A 22,980-nucleotide genomic window follows, 5' to 3' on the forward strand; every position below is an offset into this window, starting at 1 on the left:
ACTCTCCTCTCTTTAAACTCCTTACTCTGCTGCCACCCTCTCTTACCCTTTAAGTTCTCTTTTACTGTCTTCTTTTACCACTCTAGCACTTTTTTACCTAGCCCCTTACTTTCACCTGTTCTTTTTCACTTTCCTTGCATTCCTTTCTCATTCCTTTGCACATACCTTTTATCCTCATAATTACATTTTTTTGGAATTTACATAAATGAAATTGAAGACAATGCATAAGAGATGTGTGTACAAAAATATTCAATGGAGCATCATTTAGCATAGTAACTAGTGACCATGTGGAAACAAATGTCCATGAGCAAGGGACTGGTACCCATTCCATTCCACTCACATAAAACTTTCTCTGTCCTCTTAGTGCATCTTGTATTCACTCACTCCTGTGCCTTTGCTTAAGCCGTTGCCTCATCCTGGAATGTCCTTTTGCCTCATCTCTACCCATCCTATCCATGAAGTCCAAGCTCAACTCTTATTCCCTTACTGGAATCTTTCTCAACTTGTCTACTTGCTTCACTCCAACAATCCCATAGTTTGACTTCTCCTGTACTTTAGGTCATATACCACAGATTCAAGTTAGATTTATCTATCTGTGAAACTGGAATGTCTGTGAAAGTAGGAACCAGTTGTCATTTTCTCATCCTGTTCACTCAGTCAATGGATATTTTATGTATATTGTGCTGAGTTCACGATGGTTAATAAGACAAACTCATGTTTGCCTTCATGTAACTCATGTTAGTAGGGTTGATAGTGAAACAAAACAAGAATGCAGACAAAGCAATAATTGTGGTGAAGAAACAAGTAAGGAAAGGATAGAATAATGAGGACATCATCCTCTGCTGAGAGTGGTCAGCCTACTGCAAAGACCCTTTCTGAGGAACCGACATTTAAACTGAGACCTGGAAGATCAGATGAAAAGGACCCATCTATGCCAAAAGTGGGGGAAAGAACATCCTAGTCCAAGAAAACAGCATTTGCCAAGGCTCTAAGCTAGGAAGAAGTAGGGAACATTCAATCAAAAGAAAGAAAACCCCTGTTTGTGGAGTATGATGAGCTTGATGGGAGAGAAGAAAATGAAAAATGAGGTTGGAGAGAGACGGGGACAAAGTATGTAGAAGTTTGAAGTCTGTTCAGAAGTTTGAGCTTTAGTCTAAATGTATTGAAGGGTTTGAAGCAAAGGAGTAACACATCCAATTACAGTTTAAGACCTCTCTTATTGCTGGGTGAACAGTGAATTGGAAAGAGCAAGAGTGGAGGTGGAGAGGCCAGATAGGAGACTGCCTTTCAGATAAGAAATGATGGTGTCCTATACAGAGCTGTGGCCATGGAGCTAGAATTGACATGGCTTTCAGAGGGACTGGATGGGGGGTGCAGGGAAAAAGAGGAATGGAAGCTGACACTTAGGTATCATAGCACTTGCTGAGCTGGTCAAGATTTGTGTACTTGGAATTAAAAAAAAAAAGTAAGTACTGCATTTTAAATTTGAGATGCCTATGAGATACCAAAGTCCCAAGCAATGCTTTGTTCCTGATTTGCATCACAACTCCCTGCCATCCCTGCCCCTGCTTTGGTTAAGGCCAATGTGAGATATTATTGCCAAAGCCCATGTTTGCAGTGGAGTCATTTGTAATTTAGTGAAAATGTTTAAAATAAGTGTAAGAAACTGTGACCAAGTGTTTCCAAGACCATGTTGCTCAGTATGGTTGAAAGGACTCCTGCTATAGGATGACCTGGATCTTTGTTCAAAAATTCAGATCCTTGAGCTCATGTCAGTCTTCTTGAAACTGAATTGGGAGGAGGCATCTGCATATTTAACAAGTGCCCCTGGGGATTCTGAGGCACACTGAAGTCTGAGAACCATTGCTATGAGGAGCAACAGTGAACCTAGAAAGTGCTGCTGAAGATACCCAGGCTGGGTATGGGAAGGACTCAGATTCCATGTGTGAGCACCCCCCGAACATCCTGTTAAAAACAGATGCTGACCTAGCAGAGCAGGTGAGGATCTAAGATTCTGCATTTCTTACCAGCTCCTCAGTGATAGTGATGCTAATGATCCAGGTCCACAGCAAGGGTCTAGATCAGTGATTTTCAGTACAGCAGTTCTTGTGAAGCATTATAAGCTAAAAAGCAAGGAAATTACATAATCCCATTGCCACTTGAGGCCTGTTTTCCTCTTGTGCAGACAGTGCATTGGAAAGAACAAGAATGTAGGTGGGGAGGCCAGATAACCGATTGTCACCTAGGTGAGAGGTGATGATGGCATACACAAAGTTGTAGCCATGGAACTCCCCAGGGAGCATTTGCCAATGGCTGGAGACATTTTTTGGTTGTCATAATAGGGAAAGGGAGGGAGAATGCTGCTAGCATCTAGTGGGTAGAGGGGCTAGGGATGCTGTTCAGTATCCTACATTGCATACACAGCACAACCTCCACAACAGTTATCTGGCCCAAAATGTCAGTAGTGTTGCTGTTGAGGACCCCTTGGCTTAATGAGAGCCAAAGAGTTTTGAGCAGGGGACTTTTCTAGCTAGGACTTGCTGCCTAGTAATGGTGGGCTAGATGAGGGACAGAAAGTATGCCCATGAAGTGAAACTTCAAAAAAAATTTCAAAAGAAGTGTAGCAGTATCTGTGATTTATGCTGCGTACCAAGGCTGAAGCCAACAGGACATAGCATGGATTGAGTAGAGCTCAAAGGCACGTGTGCTGCTTGGTAAGACAGATTCCTGTTTTTATAATAAAAAAAAACTCACATTTGTATTGACCTTTGGAGCTTAAAAACATTTTCATATATGCCATATTATTTGATTCACACCATACCCTAATGAGGTAGAACAAGGATTATTTTCCCCATCCCTTTCTTGAATTTAGATACTCGACACCATCAGCCAAGAAAATGTTTGCCAAATGGAATAGAACTGAAATTTGCCTCATTATATATAGGCAACCTTGTACAAGTCAAGACACTTATTTGAACCAAGTATAAAATGATAGGGTCGGATAGGATGATTGGTAAGATTCCTTCCACTCTGACAGGAGTAATTTTTATTTCTGCCAGCAAACAGATTCTAAGTCTTGGATAACTGTAGATTGGGAAATTTGGGTGCCCTGGCTCTATGAGATGGGAGATCTTATGGTAGGATATAATGGCCATGACCCAAACCCTTCTTCCTCTCTATCTCTGAAGTGCTGGGGTTAGGTTGTCGAGGCTCCTTTGAGAGATCACATGTTGGCCTTCCCCATTCCTCTACTCTGAGGTGGGAAGGGGCTGGTGCATGGTCTGATGCTCTTTCCTCTCCCCACAGGCTGTCTACAAGGCCTGGCTGTGTTCAGAATACTTCAGCGTGACCCAGCAGGAATGCCAGCGCTGGGTGCCCTGCAAGCAATACTGCCTGGAGGTGCAGACCCGGTGCCCCTTTATCCTCCCCGACAATGAGGAAATGGTGTACGGAGGGCTCCCTGGCTTTATCTGTACAGGTAAAGGCAGGGCACTGGGGGAAGAGGGAGGAGGCTGGGGGCCCAAGGCAGACACTATGCACGTCAAGAGTGGAAGCAGAGAGGACAACAGGAGAATCAGGCTAGAAAAGCCCCAATGGTTGGAGGAGTGGGCAACAAGGTTCCCAGGCTGAGATACAGTCGAATGAATAGGGGAAAAAAAGAGAGACCAGAGTAGCCATCTCTACCCAGAATATATCCAGCCAAGGATTCATCTCAGAGAAACTGGGTGGGGTCCCTGGGAAAGAAGGGCTTGGAAACGGAAGGTGCTGAGGGCCAAAGAGGAAGAAGTCTTGGCTAGGACTACCTAAGAAGTCCTGGCTTAGAAAACATCCTCTCCAGGTAAGGCAGAGAGACATCAGCCCCCCCTGAGCATCCCACCATGCCTTCCTTATCCATTGGCAGGGTTGCTGGACACTTCACCAAAGCGGCCGGAAACCAAGTGCTGTGACGTGCAGTGGGTCTCCTGTGAGTCGGAGAAGAAGAAGTTCAAGGAGTCTGAGGCCCCCAAAACCCACCACCAGCAATTCCACCACTCCTATTTCCACCACTACCACCAACAGTATCACCACTACCACCCCCGCCACGATCCCCCAGGCCGCGTTAGCCACAAGCCCTCCCTGCTGCCGGTCTCTGGGGGATCCCGCCTCAGCCCCAGCAGGATCCGGCTCTGTGTCCTTGTTCTCATGCTCCTCCATACCATGGTGTCCTTCTCCAGCAATCAGGGTGGTGGAGTACTGGGGCTGGAGACACTGCCTGCCCTAGAGGAGGGCCTGACACGGGAAGAGTGAAAGCAGGGAGGGAGGACAGACCTCCATCACATACTGACAGCAGCTCTAGCTCCCCCACTGGGGGGGAGGGAGCTCCTCCCATGGGAGGTATAGAACCAGGTGGGGGGCGGGGGGGAAATGGGGGACCACACATCCCCCCAACCTCCCCCCACCCCAAAAGCAGCTCCAACAGAATGGCCAGAGGGCCCCAGGGAGCTGCAAATCTCATCTGGGAGAAAAAGATAGGAGCAGCAGGTGCCCCCTCCCAAGCCCCATCTGTGAGGCTTAGCAAAAAATGGGGGGGAATAGGGGCCAGAATTGGCCACCCCTGCTGAGAGCCCTGACCCCAGGGAAGGAGGCTGCTCACCCAGCCTTGGCCCTGCAGGGAATGTTGGGGGGCACAGAGGGGAAAAGGTCTTTTCCCCCCCTCCACATTCCTTTTGTTGCCAAGATCCTTAATTCCCTCCTGCCCATATCCCTACAGGCGACGGCAGACAGTGCATTGGCCCTCCTGCCACTACAGTGCACCTCGCCCCACATGGGGCCACCACAGGTGAAATACCAGGCTGGGACATGAGGTGCACACAGTTGCAGCTAGGTTGGGGCCCCAGTTAAGCTGTGCCCCACCACCCTAGGCAATGAGGGGTAGGAATGGGGTATGGAATAAGTGGTAAAAGAGAATGAAGATAGGGAAGCAGGAGAGGAGAGGAGAGACACAGAGGGCCTAGAGAGATGGCCAAATGGGCTACTGCCATGTGGCTTTGGGGAGGTGAGTGATTAATGACAAGGCAGATACAGAACTGATCCCCAAATCAGAGAGAATTGCAGAAGGAGCCCTCTGAAGAAAGAGCATAGGAACTGAGTTGTTGGGCCAAAAATCAGAAGGCTGAGGGCATGTGGTAGGACTGCCGCTGTCTGAAGGGCCATATCTTACAGAAGGTGCACATACTCCCAAGGGCCACTCTTGCCCTGGAGATCTTGGCCTTGAGGCCAAAGACCTTTCATTTCCGATCTCCACGGGGAGGAGGGACTTGAACCCAAGTGGGTCAGGCCTGGCCTGGGTCCTCATACTCCCCCATCCTGTCCTAGCCCAGGCCTCCATGAAGGAGAACCTGGAGGCCTTGCCCCAGAACTCTCCAGAGATGAGCCTTCCCTGTCCCCACCCTGTCCCCTTCCCCAGCCTACCAAAGAGTATTCATCCCTTCCCATCCCTGCCCCCAAGGGTTATTATCCCAATTGTGGAACAACCAAACTCCTCCTCACCCTATAGTGGGTCCCTTACTCCAGTCACCCCTGTCCCTTGCTGGAGAAAGTCCAGAGTAGGGGAAGAAGACCTTTTGACTAAAGATAATGTGCTGTTTTCCCTTGGCTATAAGACTTGAATGTTTAGTCAGGCTAGAGGGTTGAATGAGAAAAGAGATATTGGGTTCCCTGTGGGCGCTATTAGCCTTATATTGGTCAGCTGAGAGGGGAGGCTATATTGCCTAGGGCATCTCAAAGCCAGTCAAAGCTGACAAAAGCCAGAGCCAGAACTCTGTGGGCCAGGCCAGGGCCTTCCAGTGCCAGAAAAGCCTGCATCGTATGATGTGAGGCTAGTGAGTGGAGGAGAGGGGTAGCCCTGGAGCTGCAGCAGAAGAAGCTGCAGCCAAGAAGATGGGGTATAGAGGGAGAGTTGAACTTTGTTGGCTTAGGGATGAATGGAAGGCCTCCCTACTAGAGAAGGAATCATTCAGGGGAGCCTGAGAAATCCTTCCCTGACAGTTTTCTCATTTCTCACAGCCCGTTCCCCCTTGCCCCATGCCCTACCCACACACATCCCTTTTTGGCCCTCAGCACTTTGGGCCTGGCCACATACCCCATCCCTACAGTGCTCTTTTCAGCTGGGGAGGGGAAGAGGTGCTGGCATCTTTCCAGACGTGCTTATGTATAAGTGAAGGGGCAGGTGCTTGGGCTCCAGAGAGACCCCAGGTACTGCCTTCTAACACCTGCATCCTCAGGAGGGGAAACGGGACTGGGCAGTAAAGGGGGCCATATGGCCCCAGGGAATGGACCCTTGGAGACTCCCATCCTCTCTTTCCCCTCACCAAGTGCCCAGGAGACCCCTGGCTCAGACCAGCCCAAGGCCTTGCCCAGTGGCAGGGGAAAGGGGCACCACGCTCCACCTCAAAGTCATTTGACTGTCCCCATTCACTCCACCAACCCAATCTTCCACCACCTCTTGGGCTGCCCCTGCTGTCTATCACAGGCAGTAGAGCTGGGCAGCTTTCTTATGCCATTTTCTACACTGTGCTTCATCAGTAGGACTTTCTTGCACTAGTTCCTATGACTGAGTCTCCAAGCTGGTTTCCTAGTAGTCCCTCCTCCCTTCCTCCCTTACCTGGCTATGATTCAGTTGTCTCTGCCCTTCCTTGTACCCCTGCCTCTGTGTTTCAGTGAGAGTCTCTGTATGTGTACTGCTTTCTGTTTTGTTGCATTGTGGGGCAGAGGCCTCTCTGCTCTTGTTTAACCCCATAAATAAATGGTAAGACTTGATGATAACCCTCCCTTCATGGCTTGTTCTATGGTGTCCTAGGAAACAGTGCAGGACCTGGGGAGGGGGCGGATCCAGAGGATGCTGACCCTGTGCCAGGTACCCCTCAGCTCAAATATCAGAAAAAATCATACACTCTGCAGTAGGCTTTTCTAGACAAGGAGTCATAAAGCCAACTACCTGCAGGGATCAGGCAGATAACTTTAAAGTATGAAGTGTGCTGATCTGGGGAAAAGTGCAGACTTGGGAGTGGTAAGAGCTGCAGGACATGCAGAGGGATAGCTCAAGCCCAGGGCTGTCGCATGGAAAAGTGGGCCCAGTGTTGCCAGATCTTAATCTTCAAGGAAAGCCAGGACTCAGGGTTTTATTGTGAAGCTCCCTAATTCCTGAATGTTGATGGCTCAAGTCTAAAAACCAGCTGACAAACCAACCCACCTCCATGTGGGCTAAACACCTGCAGGCCCTGCCTAGCCTGGGGATCACCAGTTCCCCATCTTTGTTGTAGCCTCTGATTCTGGTCACATCTCTCCACACCACTACACTAGGCCCAGCATCCCACCATATGAGTGAGGGATACTCAGGAAGAACTGCTGGAGGGGCAGCAGAAAGGGCCTTCCACCGCTATTCCTCTTTCACATAAATGGGGGATATGAAACCATGAGCGAGGGCATGCTTTGCCAAGAAAACATAAGTTCTCTAAGCTCCCCAAAAAGCAGCATAACATGAAGGCTAGGGCAGGTCTCTGGAGCCAGACTCTGACTTTAAAGCATAGTCACCATCATCTCCTACTTGTATGACTTTGGACAAGTTCCTTTACTTCTTTGATCCTTGGTGTCCTCATCTATCAAAAGGGTTATTGTGAGAATTAGATGATGTACATAAAGCACTTGGCACAACAGCTGGCACAAAAGAGCCACTCAAATGCCAATAATTATTATTATCATTAGTCATTCAATCTTCTCCTTCCTTCACCCCCATCTGAAACCGTCACCAAATTCTGTCATTTTCCCACTGTGTGTCAAATCCTTCCCCTCCTTTCCACCCTGACTCCCACTAAATCACTGCAGGCCTTCAGTATATTTTGCCTGGACTATGACAATAGCCTATTGTCTAACTGATCTCTTGTCCAATTACTCTGGCTCCAATCCATCCTCCACCTATCAAAGTGTCAGACACTTTAGAGGCACTTCATAGATATTTTGTGAAAGAACTCCCCCTGTGGTTGAGTTTCCTAAAGAACATACCAATCTTCCTATAGCAAACCTATTGCACTCAGCAAAAACACCAAACACACACACACACACACACACACACACACACACACACACACAGAGCAAATCAGATGGCTCCACATTGCCTGTAGAATCATGTGGGAACTTCTAAGCATGACACTCAAGGCTGTTTATTTCCTAACCCTGTCCTACAAATCTGATCATCCACCATAGTCCCTCATGCACTCACCTCTCAGCCATTTCCCAACTGTTGACTGAATGAGCTCTGTACCTTCTCATCTCCTGCTCTTTGCTCAAATGGTTTCTTCTGACTGAAATGCCCTCACCTTAGCTCTGCCCATCACTGGCTTACCCAGTTTTCAAAGTCTAGCACAAAACCCTGCACTGCTCTGAAGAATTCCACAGCCTCCCTTCTCCCGAACTGGAAACAATCTCTCCTCTAATTTGATACTTTGAAAGTACTTAATCATGGTACTTCTGACATCCTTTGTGATTTCAACTTATTAATTTATTCAAAATATACCTATTGAGCAACTACAATATGTCAAGCACTGTGCCAAGTGCTGGAATACAGCAAGGCACAGACACATTACAGATCCACAAGATAGCAGGAACTTATGCATCAGACAACCAAAATATATTCACACTAACATTAAAATAAAATATAAAATAATTATTTTAAAATAAAATATAAAATTATATAGAATTTATGTAAGTAATACATAAAAATTAAAATGTAGTCAAACATTTTTATTTCACTGCATGTCCATGACGAGGGGGCCAGGCTCTCTTCACCTTGGGTATGGGAAAGACATGAGGGATTGAAGGTTTCTCTACTACACACAAAAGCAGAGGGGACTACACATTCCACAGTATTAAGGGAGTAAAGGGCATAGTGGTTGTGACACAGAAGTAGCTCCACCAGCCTTACAGTCCCTTTGACTCTTGAGCTGAGCTAGTATCATCCCAAAGCTGCCTGTCTGAGCTCCCCCTCTAACCAGGCCTAGGCCCTGGCACTTTCCATACCTGGCACTTTCACTGTTCAACCTGCAGCCAGCCTCAGTCTCTTCCAGCCCAACATGAATGAAGAGGACTGCAGTGGCTTACAGTCCTGGTAGTGCCTCAGTATCACCTGGAAAGTTTTAGCTCAGGGTCCTACCAGCACAGACTCTGATTTAATTAGTCTGGGGAGAGGGTCCTAGCTTCGATATTGTTTAATGAAGTTCACAAGTAATTCTAGTATACAGGCAGGTTGGCAACCACAAGGTGAAGAGAAAGCTGGGGCTACATGAAGTCCTTGTTATTTCAGGATAAGTGGTGCTAGAAAAAAGGCCACTCACAACGAATCCACTTGAAATGGGGACAAATGTTTCACAGTAGAGTGAGGGAAAAGCTTTGCATAAGACTTTATCTTGGGAAATAAAATTGGAAATATATAAAATATTTTAGTTTCCATTTATAATGTTAAATAATTGCAAATATGGACTAATTCTTAGAATGAACAAAGAGTGAATCAAACATTGGAGGATAATGTAATTTTCCTAACCAAAGTGCATGAGAGCATAATATTGACTTTTGCAGCATAGTTGTAAGCAGAGTTTCTGTTTTGTTTTTCCAAAATTAGAGCACTTCTTCAATTATCCCAAGGACCTCTTGTAATCCTTTGAGAGTTGAATCATTCTCTTTGAAGTCTTGATCCTGTCATTACCCAGGTCAATTTTCTCTTCTGCAGTGGTAACTGGTCTGTCTTTGCCAAATCCCCATTTATCAAGGACTTTATATGACATTTGAGATGATCTCCAACATCACTTTCATTGACTTCATGAAATCTTGAATCTTTTTCAAGATTTGCAGTTTTACTCTGAGATTGATTTGCATTGTGCAAATCAATTAACAGGAGACAAAAAGAGACCTTGATTGTGGATAAACAGTATTGGGGTATTAAAGTGGGAGGAGGGGCTTATGTGAGACTCCAAATAGTGAATATGTTATGACAACTTTTGCTTTCTACTCAATTTCATAAAGTCCCTTTTTTCTTTTTGGGTGTTTAATCTTCTTATCTCTGAAAGAAAGGGAGAGGATTAGATGTTGTTATAAAGATTAAATAGTTAACTCAAATGAAGTAAATATATGCAAAGGCACTGAGCCCAATTGCTAGCACAGAAGAGCAACTCCGTAACTCCTGCTCTTCCTTCTCTCCCAAACATTTTTAGGTTATTTTAGGATACACTGAGGGACAAAGAAGGAAAAAGGTAGAAGTCCCAGAATTTATGTCCCAGGCTCAAGTTTCTGTTCTACTGCCATTACCTCCTCTCTTAGTCACTGTGGCATGTTGCTGAGATCTAGTCACTCAACACTGAACACCTAGGAGACTTAATGCTTAGGGATGTAGAATGGGAATACAAAAATCACTCAGACATGGCATCTGTCCCCAAGAAGTTCCTGGTTAGGTTGGGGAGAAAATAGGAAACAGAAATCATTCAAATTACCTGTAGAATATGGAATTTCTCCCACCCCCATTGTTACCACATAGTCCAAGACATCATCAACTCTCTTGGACCACTGCAATGGCCTCCCAGCTGTCCTTCCTGCTTCTAATCTTACCCTCTATCCAAAGGGATCTTTTAAAAATGTAAATCAGATCATCTGTTTCCCCTGCTAATATTCTCCCACAGTCTTGTATCTCAATCAGAATAAAATCCAAACTTACCCTGGCTCACAGAGTTTTACACAACCTGTGACTGCTCTTCCTCCCCAGTCTCACTCAATACATTTTCTCCACTCTTCTCCAGTCATCCTGCCCTATTTTTCTTCTGCTAAGGTAAGCTTATTCCTGTCTCAGGACCTTTGTACATGCTGTTTCTCAGCCCCAAATGTTCTTCCACCAGGTTTTCCCAAGACTAACTCTTCATTATCAGTTCTCAGCTCACACGTCACTTTCTCACAAAGACTTTTTTTAACGACTCTAGGTATAACATTGCCCTTCTTGCCCCAGACACTCTAGTGTGGCTCCCTGCTTTTTATATGAACTAGTACTTATAACTATTTGAAATGATCTTGTTTTTACATTGGATTTCCTGTTTATTGGTTTTCTCTCCATCTGAATGTAAGCTTTGAGCAAAGACCTCATCTGTCATTGTTAACGATCTCCCCAGTGCCTTAGTCAATGTCCACTGAATGAATGGATGTGGATGCTGAAGCGAGTGTTTCATTTGGGCAGGAGAAAGTGGTTTAGGAAGTGTAGAGTAGATGGCAAGAGATGAGCATGGAAGATTGTCAGAGGTCAAAACGTGGAAAGCGTTGAGGGTCAATCCAGGTAATCTAGGCTTTACAGGGTGACCCACTGGGAGCCATGGAAGATTGTTGAGCTTGAGTGGCATATTATCAGCTGATCTAGAGTAAGATTCATCTACTTCCATGTGCCAAATGGATGGGTGGGCAAATTGAACGGAGGATCTCGTTTAAGAGCCCACTAACCACTGTGTGCTCAGCCTTAGCAATTGCTTTCCTCTAGGCTCTCCATCACCGCCAGGTTCCACCCAGCTCCCAGACTCTTCAGGGGCCACGGAAGAGCCCTGACTGCCTTTCCCCGACACCGGCCGCTGGGTGGCGCTGTGGCTCCTCCTACCCGGTCTGGAGGCGCCAGGGAGGCGAAGGCGCCGCAGCTGAACCCGGCCTGGCGCGGGGGTCGGTGGGCGCTTGCCGAGCGGGCTCTTCCTCGTCGGCTCTATTCTCACACTTCATACGCTTCCCCCGCGTCAGGACCATTTCCTGTCCTCACCAGCACCTGAACCCCCGCCGCTGCTTGCCCTCCCTAGCCTCTGGTAGTCCATGGCTTTCAGACCAGCCAGACCAAAGGCAGGCCAGAGGCGGGGGCCTGGGCGGGGCTCAGGAGGGGCCGGGCCGGGCAGCGCCCTCTCTTTTTAGTCTGTGCAGGCCTCAAGCCTCCCCGGACCACCGGGACGCAACACAGTTCCCCAGATCCCAGAGCCAGCCAGCCCGCCCCGTCCAGCCAGGCTCCAACTGAAAGGAGCTCAGTGTTGCAGAGGCGGCCTTTTGGTGCACAGGGACCAGAGCCATTAAGGGGCAAATTCACCGTTTATGTTAATAACCTTGCCTTTCCTCCTGGCTCCTGGAGCAAGAAAGCAAGAAGTCAATCATCCGGGTCTCCCTCTTTGACCTCTTCCACTCTCTTGTCATAATGACCCAGATATTTCTCTCTCTCTCTCTCTCTCTCTCTCTCTCTCTCTCTCTCTCTCATCTATGTGTATGTGTGTTTGGTATCCTACAATTATTCTCCCCCATCATGGCTGCTATTGTCTACCCAGGTCCTTATTACTTTCCAACTGGCCTCCCTGCCTCCAGCCTCCTGCTCTTGTAGCCCAGACACTCTGGCACAGGGCCAGGAGTCTCCTGGAGCATTGACCTGGCATCCTGCCCCTGAAATGGTTCCTGTTGCTTGAAGAAAGTGAAAGCTGGCATAAAAGGCTCTCTACACTCTGACCTCACCATTTTGGCTACCTCTAACTCATATCTAGAGTCAAAGGCCTACCCCTGGTGGGCTGCCCTGAGTAGAATGGAAACTAGAACAGAAACTGAACACAGTGGTAGGCTAGATTGGGACTCTGTGCAGAACTCTACAAGCATCTATTTGAACAGCCTTCATTCATGAGCACATTGTCATAAGACAGAGAGATGCAGAGGACTTCCCTAGAGCACTGGAACAAGTCCAGGTTTATCCCTTTGACCCTTCTCTTATTCTTCCTGTCCCCTGGATCTCTCCTTTTCTGCCATCTCTCTGTCCCCTCTTCCCCTCCACCTTGTCCCCCTCTTGCTGATGCAGGAGGCTTATTCTCAATAAGGTGCACATCATCCTGTCACAGAGTTGTTGATGACATGCACAACCAGATTTCTCCATAAAGTTGAGTCTCATTTATCGGCAGTTGGGTTGTTTTCTTATTGTTTTCCTCCAGGGGCCTAATATTCACAGGTTCTAAGACTACATGTAGTTCTTTGGGAGAAAATATTTTTGAAATATATATATATATATATATACACACACTATACATATATAATATGCATCTATGTATATATGAACTTAGTTTTGTTGAACCCAGCATACACACCTGTAAATTAACATAAAAAATCTTACAAGTAAATGAGAAAATTAGCAAAAGCAGATTTATTGCACTTACAGTGAATTTCAAGAGGCCCTGGGCTCTCAGACTCTAGGGATCAATGCCCAGGGCCAGGTATGTCCCATTCATGCCCATAGAAGTGACCTGGTAAACAAAAGAGCTTTGGATCAAAGATGCAGCCCTGACAAGGGTGCAATGACAAGGAAGACAGCTCATCTGCCCTGACTCCATCTCAGGGTTGCTTTCCCTGGGAAATGACAGCTTCCTGTCCCCAAACAAGCCCTATTGCTAAGAATATCTTCTTCTATTTGTACTGTACATGTGCACACAGTGTCCTGCTGATCCTCACGGTAACCCTGTGTAGTAGGGATTATTGGTTTTGGTTTACAGATGAAAAAACTGAGGCTGAGAGGCCAGAAGATCCACCCACCCCAAATAAACCACAGAATAGAAGGCCAGAACTAGAAGCTAAGAATTACAACTCTTAAGACCGTTCCATCCACATTTTTTTTGACCTCTTGAGGACTCAAAGCTAGGCCAACTGGCTCCAGCTCCATAACTCACTGTGTTCTCAAGAGTGACACAGCCAGGTGTAGTGGTGCATGCCTATAATCCCAGCAACTCAGAAGGCTGAGGCAGGAGGATTGCAAGTTCAAAGCCAGCCTCAGCAATTTAGTGAGGCCCTAAGGAATTAGTGAGACCCTGTCTCTAAAAAAAAAAAATAGAAAAAGGGCTGAGGATGGGGTTAAATGCCTCTGGATTCAATCTTGGGTACAAAAAAAATTGAAAAAGAAGATAACTGCTTTGTGACTAAAGCCAGGTAAAGGGTTTTCATCTGGGCCACACTTTCCTGGGTAGGAATGACAGCAGAGGAACCCAGTGAATGTTGAGGTCGGTAGGACCATCAGAGCAAAAGGTAACATCATGCCAGACGCCCTCTAAAGCAGAGGTCTCCAACTGGAAGGTTCCAGAGGCATTTTGTTTGGTTTGGCAGTGTTGATAAAAGCAGTATTTAAGTTTATAAATTTGCTTAATAAGGGTTGTACACTATAGTCATTAAGCATAGCCTAACTTTCATCTGTTCTGTATGACCATGAGAAGGCTACTTAAACTGTGTGCTTCCTCTTGCTTATCTGTAAAATGGAGGTACTCTACCTCGTTTGGGTTACAGTGAATATTGAGTTTTCTCTCAAGCTCTTAGGATAGTGCCTGACACATAGTAGGTTCTATGTAGGTGTTTATTACTATTACAATTTTTGAGACAGGATCTTGCTATTTTGTGAATGCTAGAAACTCCTGATCCTCTTGCCTCAGTCTCCTCAGCAGCTGAGATTATAGATGTTCACCTCCGTGTCCAACTTTTATTGTTTTATACGTACAAATTGGGGAGAGATCATATAAAAGCCAAATTTCTGTGTTTTCCAAAAATATTTGAGAGTACTGGGCCCCCATTGCCAGCTGGAATGAAATCTGCCCTCTTTTTAAAATAATTTTTATTTATATATGATAGCAGAATGCATTATAATTCTTATTACACATATAGAGCACAATTTTTCATCTTTCTGGTTGTATACAAAGTATATTCACACCAATTTGTATCTTCATATATGTACTTTGAATAATGATCTCCATCACATTCCTCCAACCTTGCTAATCCCCTCCCCCTCCCTCCCCCTCCCACCTCTCTGCCCTATCTAGAGTTCATCTATTCCTCCCATGCTCCCCCTCCCTACCCCACTATGAGTCAGTCACCTTATATCAGGGAAAACATTCACCATTTGTTTTTTGGGGGGATTGGCTAACTTCACTTAGCATTTTCTTCTCCAACACCATCCATTTCTTGAGGTGGGGTGTGCCCTCTCCCATCAGCACCACCCTCACAAATTCCCATTTGGTCTCTGACACTGAAGCCAGGTGTCAGTTGATATTTATCATCTTACATACAGCTAGCTTCATGGGTTTTCATTATCTGCCTGGCATCTAAAACAAGCATGTCATCTCTGGCCACTGCTTAAATGCTTCATGTTGCAAGAAATGTCACCAAGCAGGAATTGTTAGCCAATGGGGACATTTCAAGAGACCCTCTATCAGGCCAGTCAGAAGCTTTTGCCTACCTTCTCCTTAATGTACCAGAATGCCATTAAGTCACACCAGTTTTCATGTCAAGGAAAACAGCAGAAATGGCAAACAGAGGCAAAATGAGGCCATGACATTCCAGAGCATTCTCTCTCACAATTGTGTTTCAAATCTCGCTCAAGAATTCTATAGTAAGATATAATGACACCTCTGCAAAGTTACATATGTACAATAATGGTTATTATAGTATTATGAATAATATAAACTATGAGAAGGAATCTAAATGCCATCAATAGAAGATTGGTTAGATAAATTTCAGTGTGTGTGTGTGTGTGTGTGTATAGTGGAGTACTATGTAGTCATTAAAACAAATGTGAAAAGTAGTGTGTTCAGATACCTTCATTTCTATGGAAAGGGGGAATGGAAAATATAAACACACACATTTACTTGTATGTGTATAGAATGCTTCTGGAAGGATATGTGAATGTGGTAGAACTAACATATCTGGAAAGATAAAGAAATTGGTAGCCATGGCTCCTCTAGGGAAATGAATAGCATAACTGGGCAGAGGAGACATACTTTTTTCATGATATACCTTTGTATTCCTCTTGAACTTTGCACCATGAACTTAGTAAGATTATGTCTCATTTTAATAAATCCTCTCCAATATCCTGCCCAGGGTGATCTAAAGTCATCTGCTAGTCATGGAAGGCAGCATAGGAAACAACCTGGTACTATAGTTCCCAAATATTTTTTGGGGGAGGGGCAAGGCCATTTACACAAGGTCGTTTACACAGGAAGTACAGAGTTTAAGTGAATTTAAATCAGGTTCACTCTGCTTTTTCTTGCCCAGGCCATCTCCCCTGGTCAGGTGGATTTCATTCAACCTCTTAAAAAATCCTGGTTTGGGCTCCCTCCTTGGGACCCAGAAATGAAACCCTCTAGAGATTTCAACTGAAAAGAAAGGGGATTGGGCAAGAGCAGTGCACCCAGAAACCAGGCCTTTAGTCCTCTTCCTTTGCTACAAGTGCTTCTCCTCATCATCTGAGGAGGCAGAACACTTTCATCTGGGCAGGGCACACTCCCAACCAAAGCCCACCACCTTTACCTGACAAAATGCCCCCAATTCAATTGGATAGGCTTTCAAATGAAACTTCTCTGTGGAAAGTCCCAATGCAGATACTGGGATCACAGGTGAAGAAGACACAGTGCCTGTTCTTTAGGGACACACAGTCTGGATTCTAGAAAATTCTGAGTTGGAAGAAATCTGGGGCTCTAACTGAGGTGATGGCTTCTACCCAGAGTTCTGTGGTGCCTTTGGGCTTTCTAGAGGAACTTCAGGAGTACTTCAAACATTAGACATGTTGGCAGGTTTTAGATAGCAACCAAAGGCTGGATTTCAAACCACTGATTTGATGAAAAAGGTCCTACTTTATAATAGGTTCACTTTATAATAAAGCAAATGACAAGTTTGAACTCAATGAACATATTTCTATTAATAAAGCACTACTTTTATCTGTTTTATATAGTGTAAGTGTTTTATCTGTGTCAGATTTCATTAAAAGCAGAAGAAGGCAACCACGTGAAAAGGTCCCCTTGTTTGACAGAGGAGGAAACAGACATAGAGAAAGGAAAGAATTTGCCCAAGATAACACAGTCTGACAGAGGAAATACCTATCCTGGAAGCAGGGCTCCTTTCAACCTGTATATGTTGTAAGTATCTAAGGCAATGTCTGAATCAAGAGCTGGGTTGAACTGAGGACTTCTTTCCCTCTGGGATCTTCGAAGGGCTGCAATGTATTCCAGGATATTTTGGAACTCAACCTAAACAACCATTTTCTTCACATAATCTTAGGAGGCCTGAGCTTTCAGTAGGTCTCAGGTCCAGGCTTCTTTCTGTCAGAAGCACCACCCTGCTGCTGCTTGCTCTGTTCTCTGGGGCTTCCTGGGGTTCCCTTAGGCCAGGGCTTGGGCCAGGAGAGCCAAAATTTACTACTTGCTCAACATGGCTTGACTCCCAGAGGGTCTGAGCTCTAAGCCTCTTGCCTACACTTCCTGGGGACTCACATCCCTTGCCTTGTTTCTGCTCGTTCTGCCCCCTCCTCCCAGGTGTTGGCCCCCTTTAACACTCTCTTACTGGCAGACATCCTTGCAGGCCCAACCCCCTTAGTCACCACTCCCCCCTGAAACCACTACAGCTGCCTGAGACCTCTTGCCTTTTATCTTGCCCCAGAAGCCAAGCCCTCCGGTCCCTTAATTGTTCAGGTTGCTCTTTTCTGAACTCACTCCAATTGAGCTCCATAAATTGTAGATAATTGGACTGTCTCGCTCAGATTATGAGCCCCTGGGGCAGTGTCTTCTTGGTCTCGTACAGCCCTGCCCACAAAGGGAGGGGGCGAGGGGCAGGGCCCAGAGGAGTCCAGCCCAGCAGACCCCTGAGGAGAAGGCACAGGGTCACAGTAGAGACATTCCACCACAACCCAGCTCTGCAGCCATCATCTCCATGCCTGCCCTAGTCTTTGTGGGTCAGCAACTGTGTGAGGGGCCAACCCTTCCCCACCAATCATGTTGGCAGCAATTGTCTGGCATATAAAGTGGTTTTTCAAATACTGTCAAAGTTCCAGGATTCTGGATAAAAGAACCTTTTTTGGAAACACCTAGATTGCCAGAGAAGAGTAGAGATTTATGGGGAGGGGGTTCTCAGATTGAGGAGAATCTTTGGCAATTCCTTATAATAATACCTTCCCAAAGAAGTTTATGTGGCCATCATCTTGGCCACTGCCAGGAAAATTGACTTGGCTCCATCCTAGGTATCTAGGGATAATTATTTCTCTAAGAGGTGGTTAGAGCAGGGAGAGAGAGACTGAGGCAATAAAATTTTGTTCCAGACTCAGGACTGTCTTTCTGACCACCAGCTCATGACTTCCCATCACCCTAGTACTATAGTAAACCAGGACACCCCCTGGAGCAGCTCTAGGTCATTCTCACCAGATGTAGAAGATGTTCTATCCCCATCTTCACTGAGGTCATGCTCCACAGACTCATTGCCTTCTACTCTCTGCCATGTCAGAGGTTCCCATCACTGTCCATCAACTCTGCTAAAGGCAGGGAGCCCACCATTATACCCTCAGGCTGGGCACAGAGCCTGGCACTGTGTAAATATCTGTTGAGTAAATGAATGCATTAGTATGGTCTGAGCTCTCCCATGTTTTCAACCTCTGCAGAATCTACCCCCTTCCTTCACAGTTTTCTCATGGGAAATGAAAAGGGGAGGTCATATTGTATATCCTCTTGCCTCCAGTTGGGACTATATGCAAATGTTCCCAAGCAGAAGGCTTTTAAGACTTCCACAAAATGAGGCTGAAAGGGAAGCAGCTGGGCTGTCGTTAAAGGAACACTACAACTTGGCATCAGACCTGTTATGAGATCTTCTCTTGCACTCATCAGCTAGAATCTAAATTGCAAGGGGGAAATGAGGCCGGAAATGAGAACAGGCTTTGTCAATTCAGAAGGCATCTGCACATCCACTCATTCAACAAAACTTTACTGAGTACCTACTGTGTGCCAGATACTATTCTAAGTGGTTTCTATCCCTATGGTTGCTGGGTGGAAGCAGTAATTGAGGAGCCTAATTGCAGATAGAGAGACAAATTAGGAGGCTATGTCACTATTTTTGGTAAGAGAGAAAATGCTGAATTAAGGCAGTAGCAATGGAGAAGAGTACATACCTTGGACACTCTTCAGGAAACACCACTGATAGGACTTAATTAATTGTCTGTGAAGGTTGAGGAAGAGAAGCCACTGTAAGATGACTACACCTAGGTTTCTGTTGTGAGAGACTGAAGATAAGCAACCCAGGGCTCAGGTTTTATGGCTTGATGGAAGAAGACTCTGGAAGATAATGAGCTTGCTTTGGAATATGTAAAATTTGAGGAGGTGGAGGACAAATGATCCAATAGACAGTGGATATGCAGGTACAGAACTCAGCTAGAGGCTTGGACAGAACTAAGAGTTTGGGGAGTCCTCAATATGAGTCTCTTTAGGGATAAGGTATGTATAGGGAAAAGATGAGACCCCAGGAAAGGACCCTCAAATTTTCCAATCTTTAAAAGGCATGTAAGTGGCTATGTATAATATAGTAATGAGGACTTAGAAAAAGAAGGCAATAAGAGAGGTAGTGAGTCATGATAGAAGAGAATTATGAAAGCCAAGGTAGGTTTTTAAAGGCAGAAGTGGTTAGCACAGTTGGTATAGGAAAAGAAACATCTGGAAATGTCTGTATGGATTCTGCAATGACCATTACCCATGCAGTTACTGGAATGGTGGTGCCTGATAGCTGTGGGTACAGGAATAACTATGGGTGAGGAAATAGACACAATTAAGTAGACCACTCTTTAAAGAAGCTTACCTGAGATCAAACAAATGCAGATGGTAATTGGAGGAAAATAAAAGTTCAAGCTAATGTTTAGAAGATGGGACAGACATGATATGTGTGTCTGTGCACATGTTGTGTGTGTGTGTATGTGTGTGTGTGTGTGTGTGTGTGTGTGTGTGTACATGCGCATGTTCTCAGGGGAAGCAGCTGGCAGAGGTTGAAGATTCAATAAAGGAGATATGATGATAGGATCAAACCCAGAAAGAATAATTGACCTTGTGCAGGAAAGAAAGCAAAAGAAAGAGAAAAGGACAGTAAGAGATGCAAACAAGATTGTAGTTGTAGAAGGGAAGTTCATATCCCATGGTCTCCAAAAAGGAGCAAAGGTTTAGAATAGTGGCTAAGGGACATGGGAGAGAGAGGTAAATAGAAGTCAAAGGATCCATAGTGTTTAGAAACTAAAATTAGAAGCCACATATTTATAGCAACACCCATCTAAATGGCATCTATTTTTTTCTCCAGAAGTCCTAGCAGAAGAACAAGGGTGTAGATTTCCCTATTGATTTGAAGTTTGGGATTTGTAAGGTGAGAGCACAAACAAGAAAGAGAGCTTGGATGTTGAAGTCACTTGCAAGAATGATCAATCAAGGGAGACAAGATGGCTCAGGAAAGAAGCAAAGATGGAGGACTGCTTAAAATATAGGAAAGAATAGTAGGGTCAAAGGCCTGAAGTTATAATGAAACAGAAGAGATAAGAAAGGAAGTGGGAAAGCTGGGAGATTGAGGTAGTATTCTAAGCATGTCAGAATTCAGAGATAGAGACATTCTAGGTGATTTCAAGGTATGACAATGAGTTGGTTTTCTGAAGTGTAATGGAGGCAAAAGTCTTTACAGTTGAGGGTATCAAGGATGTGGGAGACGAGAAGTAGTCCTTCATCCTGGCTTTTGATGGATGTAGCAATGGAAACCTTTTAAAACGTTCACTGCAATCCTGCCACACTAGAATCACCTGAGGACTTAATATATATATATATATATATATATATATATATATATATATATATATATATATATATACTCTCACACCACATCCTCAGAGACTCAGATTCAATTGGTTTGAGCTGGCCTCAAGCATCAGCACTTTTAAAAACTTTTCCAAGTGATTGCAGGTCAAGAACAGCTGGGATAGAGATATGAGTGGAGTCATCCACATGAATGTAGTAATTGGTCAATGTAGCCACAGGGATTGACATGAAGCAAGCTTATATAAACCAGGAGGATAAAAATCATCTGACAATGAAGAGAACATAAATGACCCTGGTGGTGGACAGAGGAGGATGGAGGATGATAATACCAGATGGAACATGTTCCAAAGTAGGAATAGTGGATAGCAATGGTATGGAAGCAGCCATTAGGATTTAGGTGATGCAGATCCTACTTCAAGGTGATGTGCTGGTGCAATATGGGAGGAGGAGCTGAGTTGTGCAGGAAGCATTGTGCCCATTAAGAGCCTGATTGTAGCAGTTAGTGTGGGAGGTGGGGCATGACTCTAGAGTTCCTGAGTAGATGGGAGTTTGCTGACATAGAGTGCCATTTCCATGCACACATTGGAATCAGGGCTGTCATGCTGCTCTGCCCCTATTCACACTGGGATCCTATTCACACTGGGAATGATGGGGCTAGTGAAGAAGAAAGGCTGGGGCAGGATAGGGGTGAAAGAATAAGGGAATGTTTGAGACCATATGAGACTTCTGTGCTTCTCATTCTTCAGATTTTTCTTTGGCTTCATGAAAGACTGATTAACAAACAGGTGTGGAATCACAATCATCTCCAGTGGGCCACTTCTAATGGTCTCCCTTTACAATCTCATTCTCCTTTTTCTTTTTCTCAACTTCCTCAGCCACTTACTCCTCTCTGTGTGGGCCCCAGCTTGAAAGTCACTGTGACTTGATTTCACCATGCCACCTTCCATTCAAGACTCAGAGAATCAGCCCAGGACCTCCATGGTAGTGGCTGGTCTACATATTCAGAAAAGCTGTGGAGTCTTTGGCTACAAGGCTCTGGTCAAGCACTGCTCCTGATTTTTGCAGGCCAAAGATGATATGTTGTAGTAGAAGTCTTAGAGAATATTTCAGAGGAACAGGAAAAATCCCATGGCTAAAAGTAGTCACGGTTGAAGGAAATCTCACCATTGGGCTCCAGATACTGTTTATTAGTTAAATGTGACAGAACACTGAGTTGATTGGAGGTGAGAAAAACTGTTCACCAAAGAATGGGCATTTCCTATGTTAATTGGGCCTAGGACAGGCTTCTGCTTAGAGTTGCCTAATCCAAGCTCTGTTTTCAAAGAAAAGATTCATGTGATAGTGCTTTGTCCTCATCCCATCCATTCTTCATTCTACCATCAGAGCTATTCAGCCTAACCCTGGCATGGAACAGTCAAATAATAGTTTGCCTGGGCGTTGGCATGACCATATGCACCCTTACTTATCCACATCTCCCTGTGGAACTTTCCAAATTAGCCCATTCCCATTTGGACAATACCCTAGGGCTGGGCAGTCTTTCTCAAATCTGGAGGAGGGAGAAAGGGGTGTGGATGAAAGTTCACGGCCTGTCATAGGCAGAACTTTAGGATAAACTTTCCTCTAACAATTGCATAGTTGTATTAACCCTTTCTCCTTGAGTGTGGATAGGACCAGTAAATATAATGGGTTATTGCCTGTAATCCCAGCGGCTGGGGAGGCTGAGACAGGAGGATCATAAGTTCAAAGTCAGCCTCAGCAACAGCGAGGTGCGAAGCAACTCAGTAGACCCTGTCTGTAAATTAAATATAAAATAGGGCTGGGGATGTGGCTCAGGGTTCGAGTGCCCCTGAGTTCAATCCTTAGTGTGTATATATATATATATATATATAAAATGGGCTATCACTCTCACAGTTATGCTGACCTATGGAAAAAGGGATGTGTCAAATGTAACTAATGTCCATAATCAGTTGACTTTGAGTCTATTAAAATGGGGATTATCCTAATTTAATCAGGTGAGTTCTTAAATAGATGAGAATTCTTTTCAACAAATAGTGCAGCTGCATTTGAATATCTATAGGCAAAATGATAAAACTTGACCTGAACTTCATACCTTCTACAAAACTTATCCAAAACAGGGGAGTGGGCTGAACAGTGTAGCTCAGTGGTAGAGTACAGGCCAAAGATGATATGTTAAAGTATAAGTCTTTATTTGTAAGCACCCCTGGGTTAAATCCCAGTGCTACAGGAAAAAAGTCACTCAAAGTGGAGTACACTTAAAAATAAAATGTAAAACTATAAAACTTCTAGAAGAAAACATAGGAGAAGATCTTTGGGACCT

At 45.1% G+C, this 22,980-nt stretch overlaps 1 protein-coding gene across 1 annotated transcript in view; it reads left to right on the forward strand.

Annotated features, from left to right (window-relative positions):
* Positions 1 to 6,804, forward strand: part of Nalf2 (NALCN channel auxiliary factor 2) — a 28,374-nt gene extending 21,570 nt beyond the window's left edge. The window contains exons 2-3 of the mRNA XM_078034649.1: positions 3,307 to 3,478; positions 3,902 to 6,804. Of these exons, the coding sequence (XP_077890775.1) occupies positions 3,307 to 3,478; positions 3,902 to 4,287 (558 nt within the window). The 3' untranslated portion in view covers positions 4,288 to 6,804. The remainder of the gene's footprint in view (positions 1 to 3,306; positions 3,479 to 3,901) is intronic.
* Positions 6,805 to 22,980: the final 16,176 nt, after the last annotated feature.

Source organism: Ictidomys tridecemlineatus, chromosome X, assembly GCF_052094955.1.
Source record: "Ictidomys tridecemlineatus isolate mIctTri1 chromosome X, mIctTri1.hap1, whole genome shotgun sequence".
Classification (NCBI taxonomy): Eukaryota; Metazoa; Chordata; class Mammalia; order Rodentia; family Sciuridae; genus Ictidomys; species Ictidomys tridecemlineatus.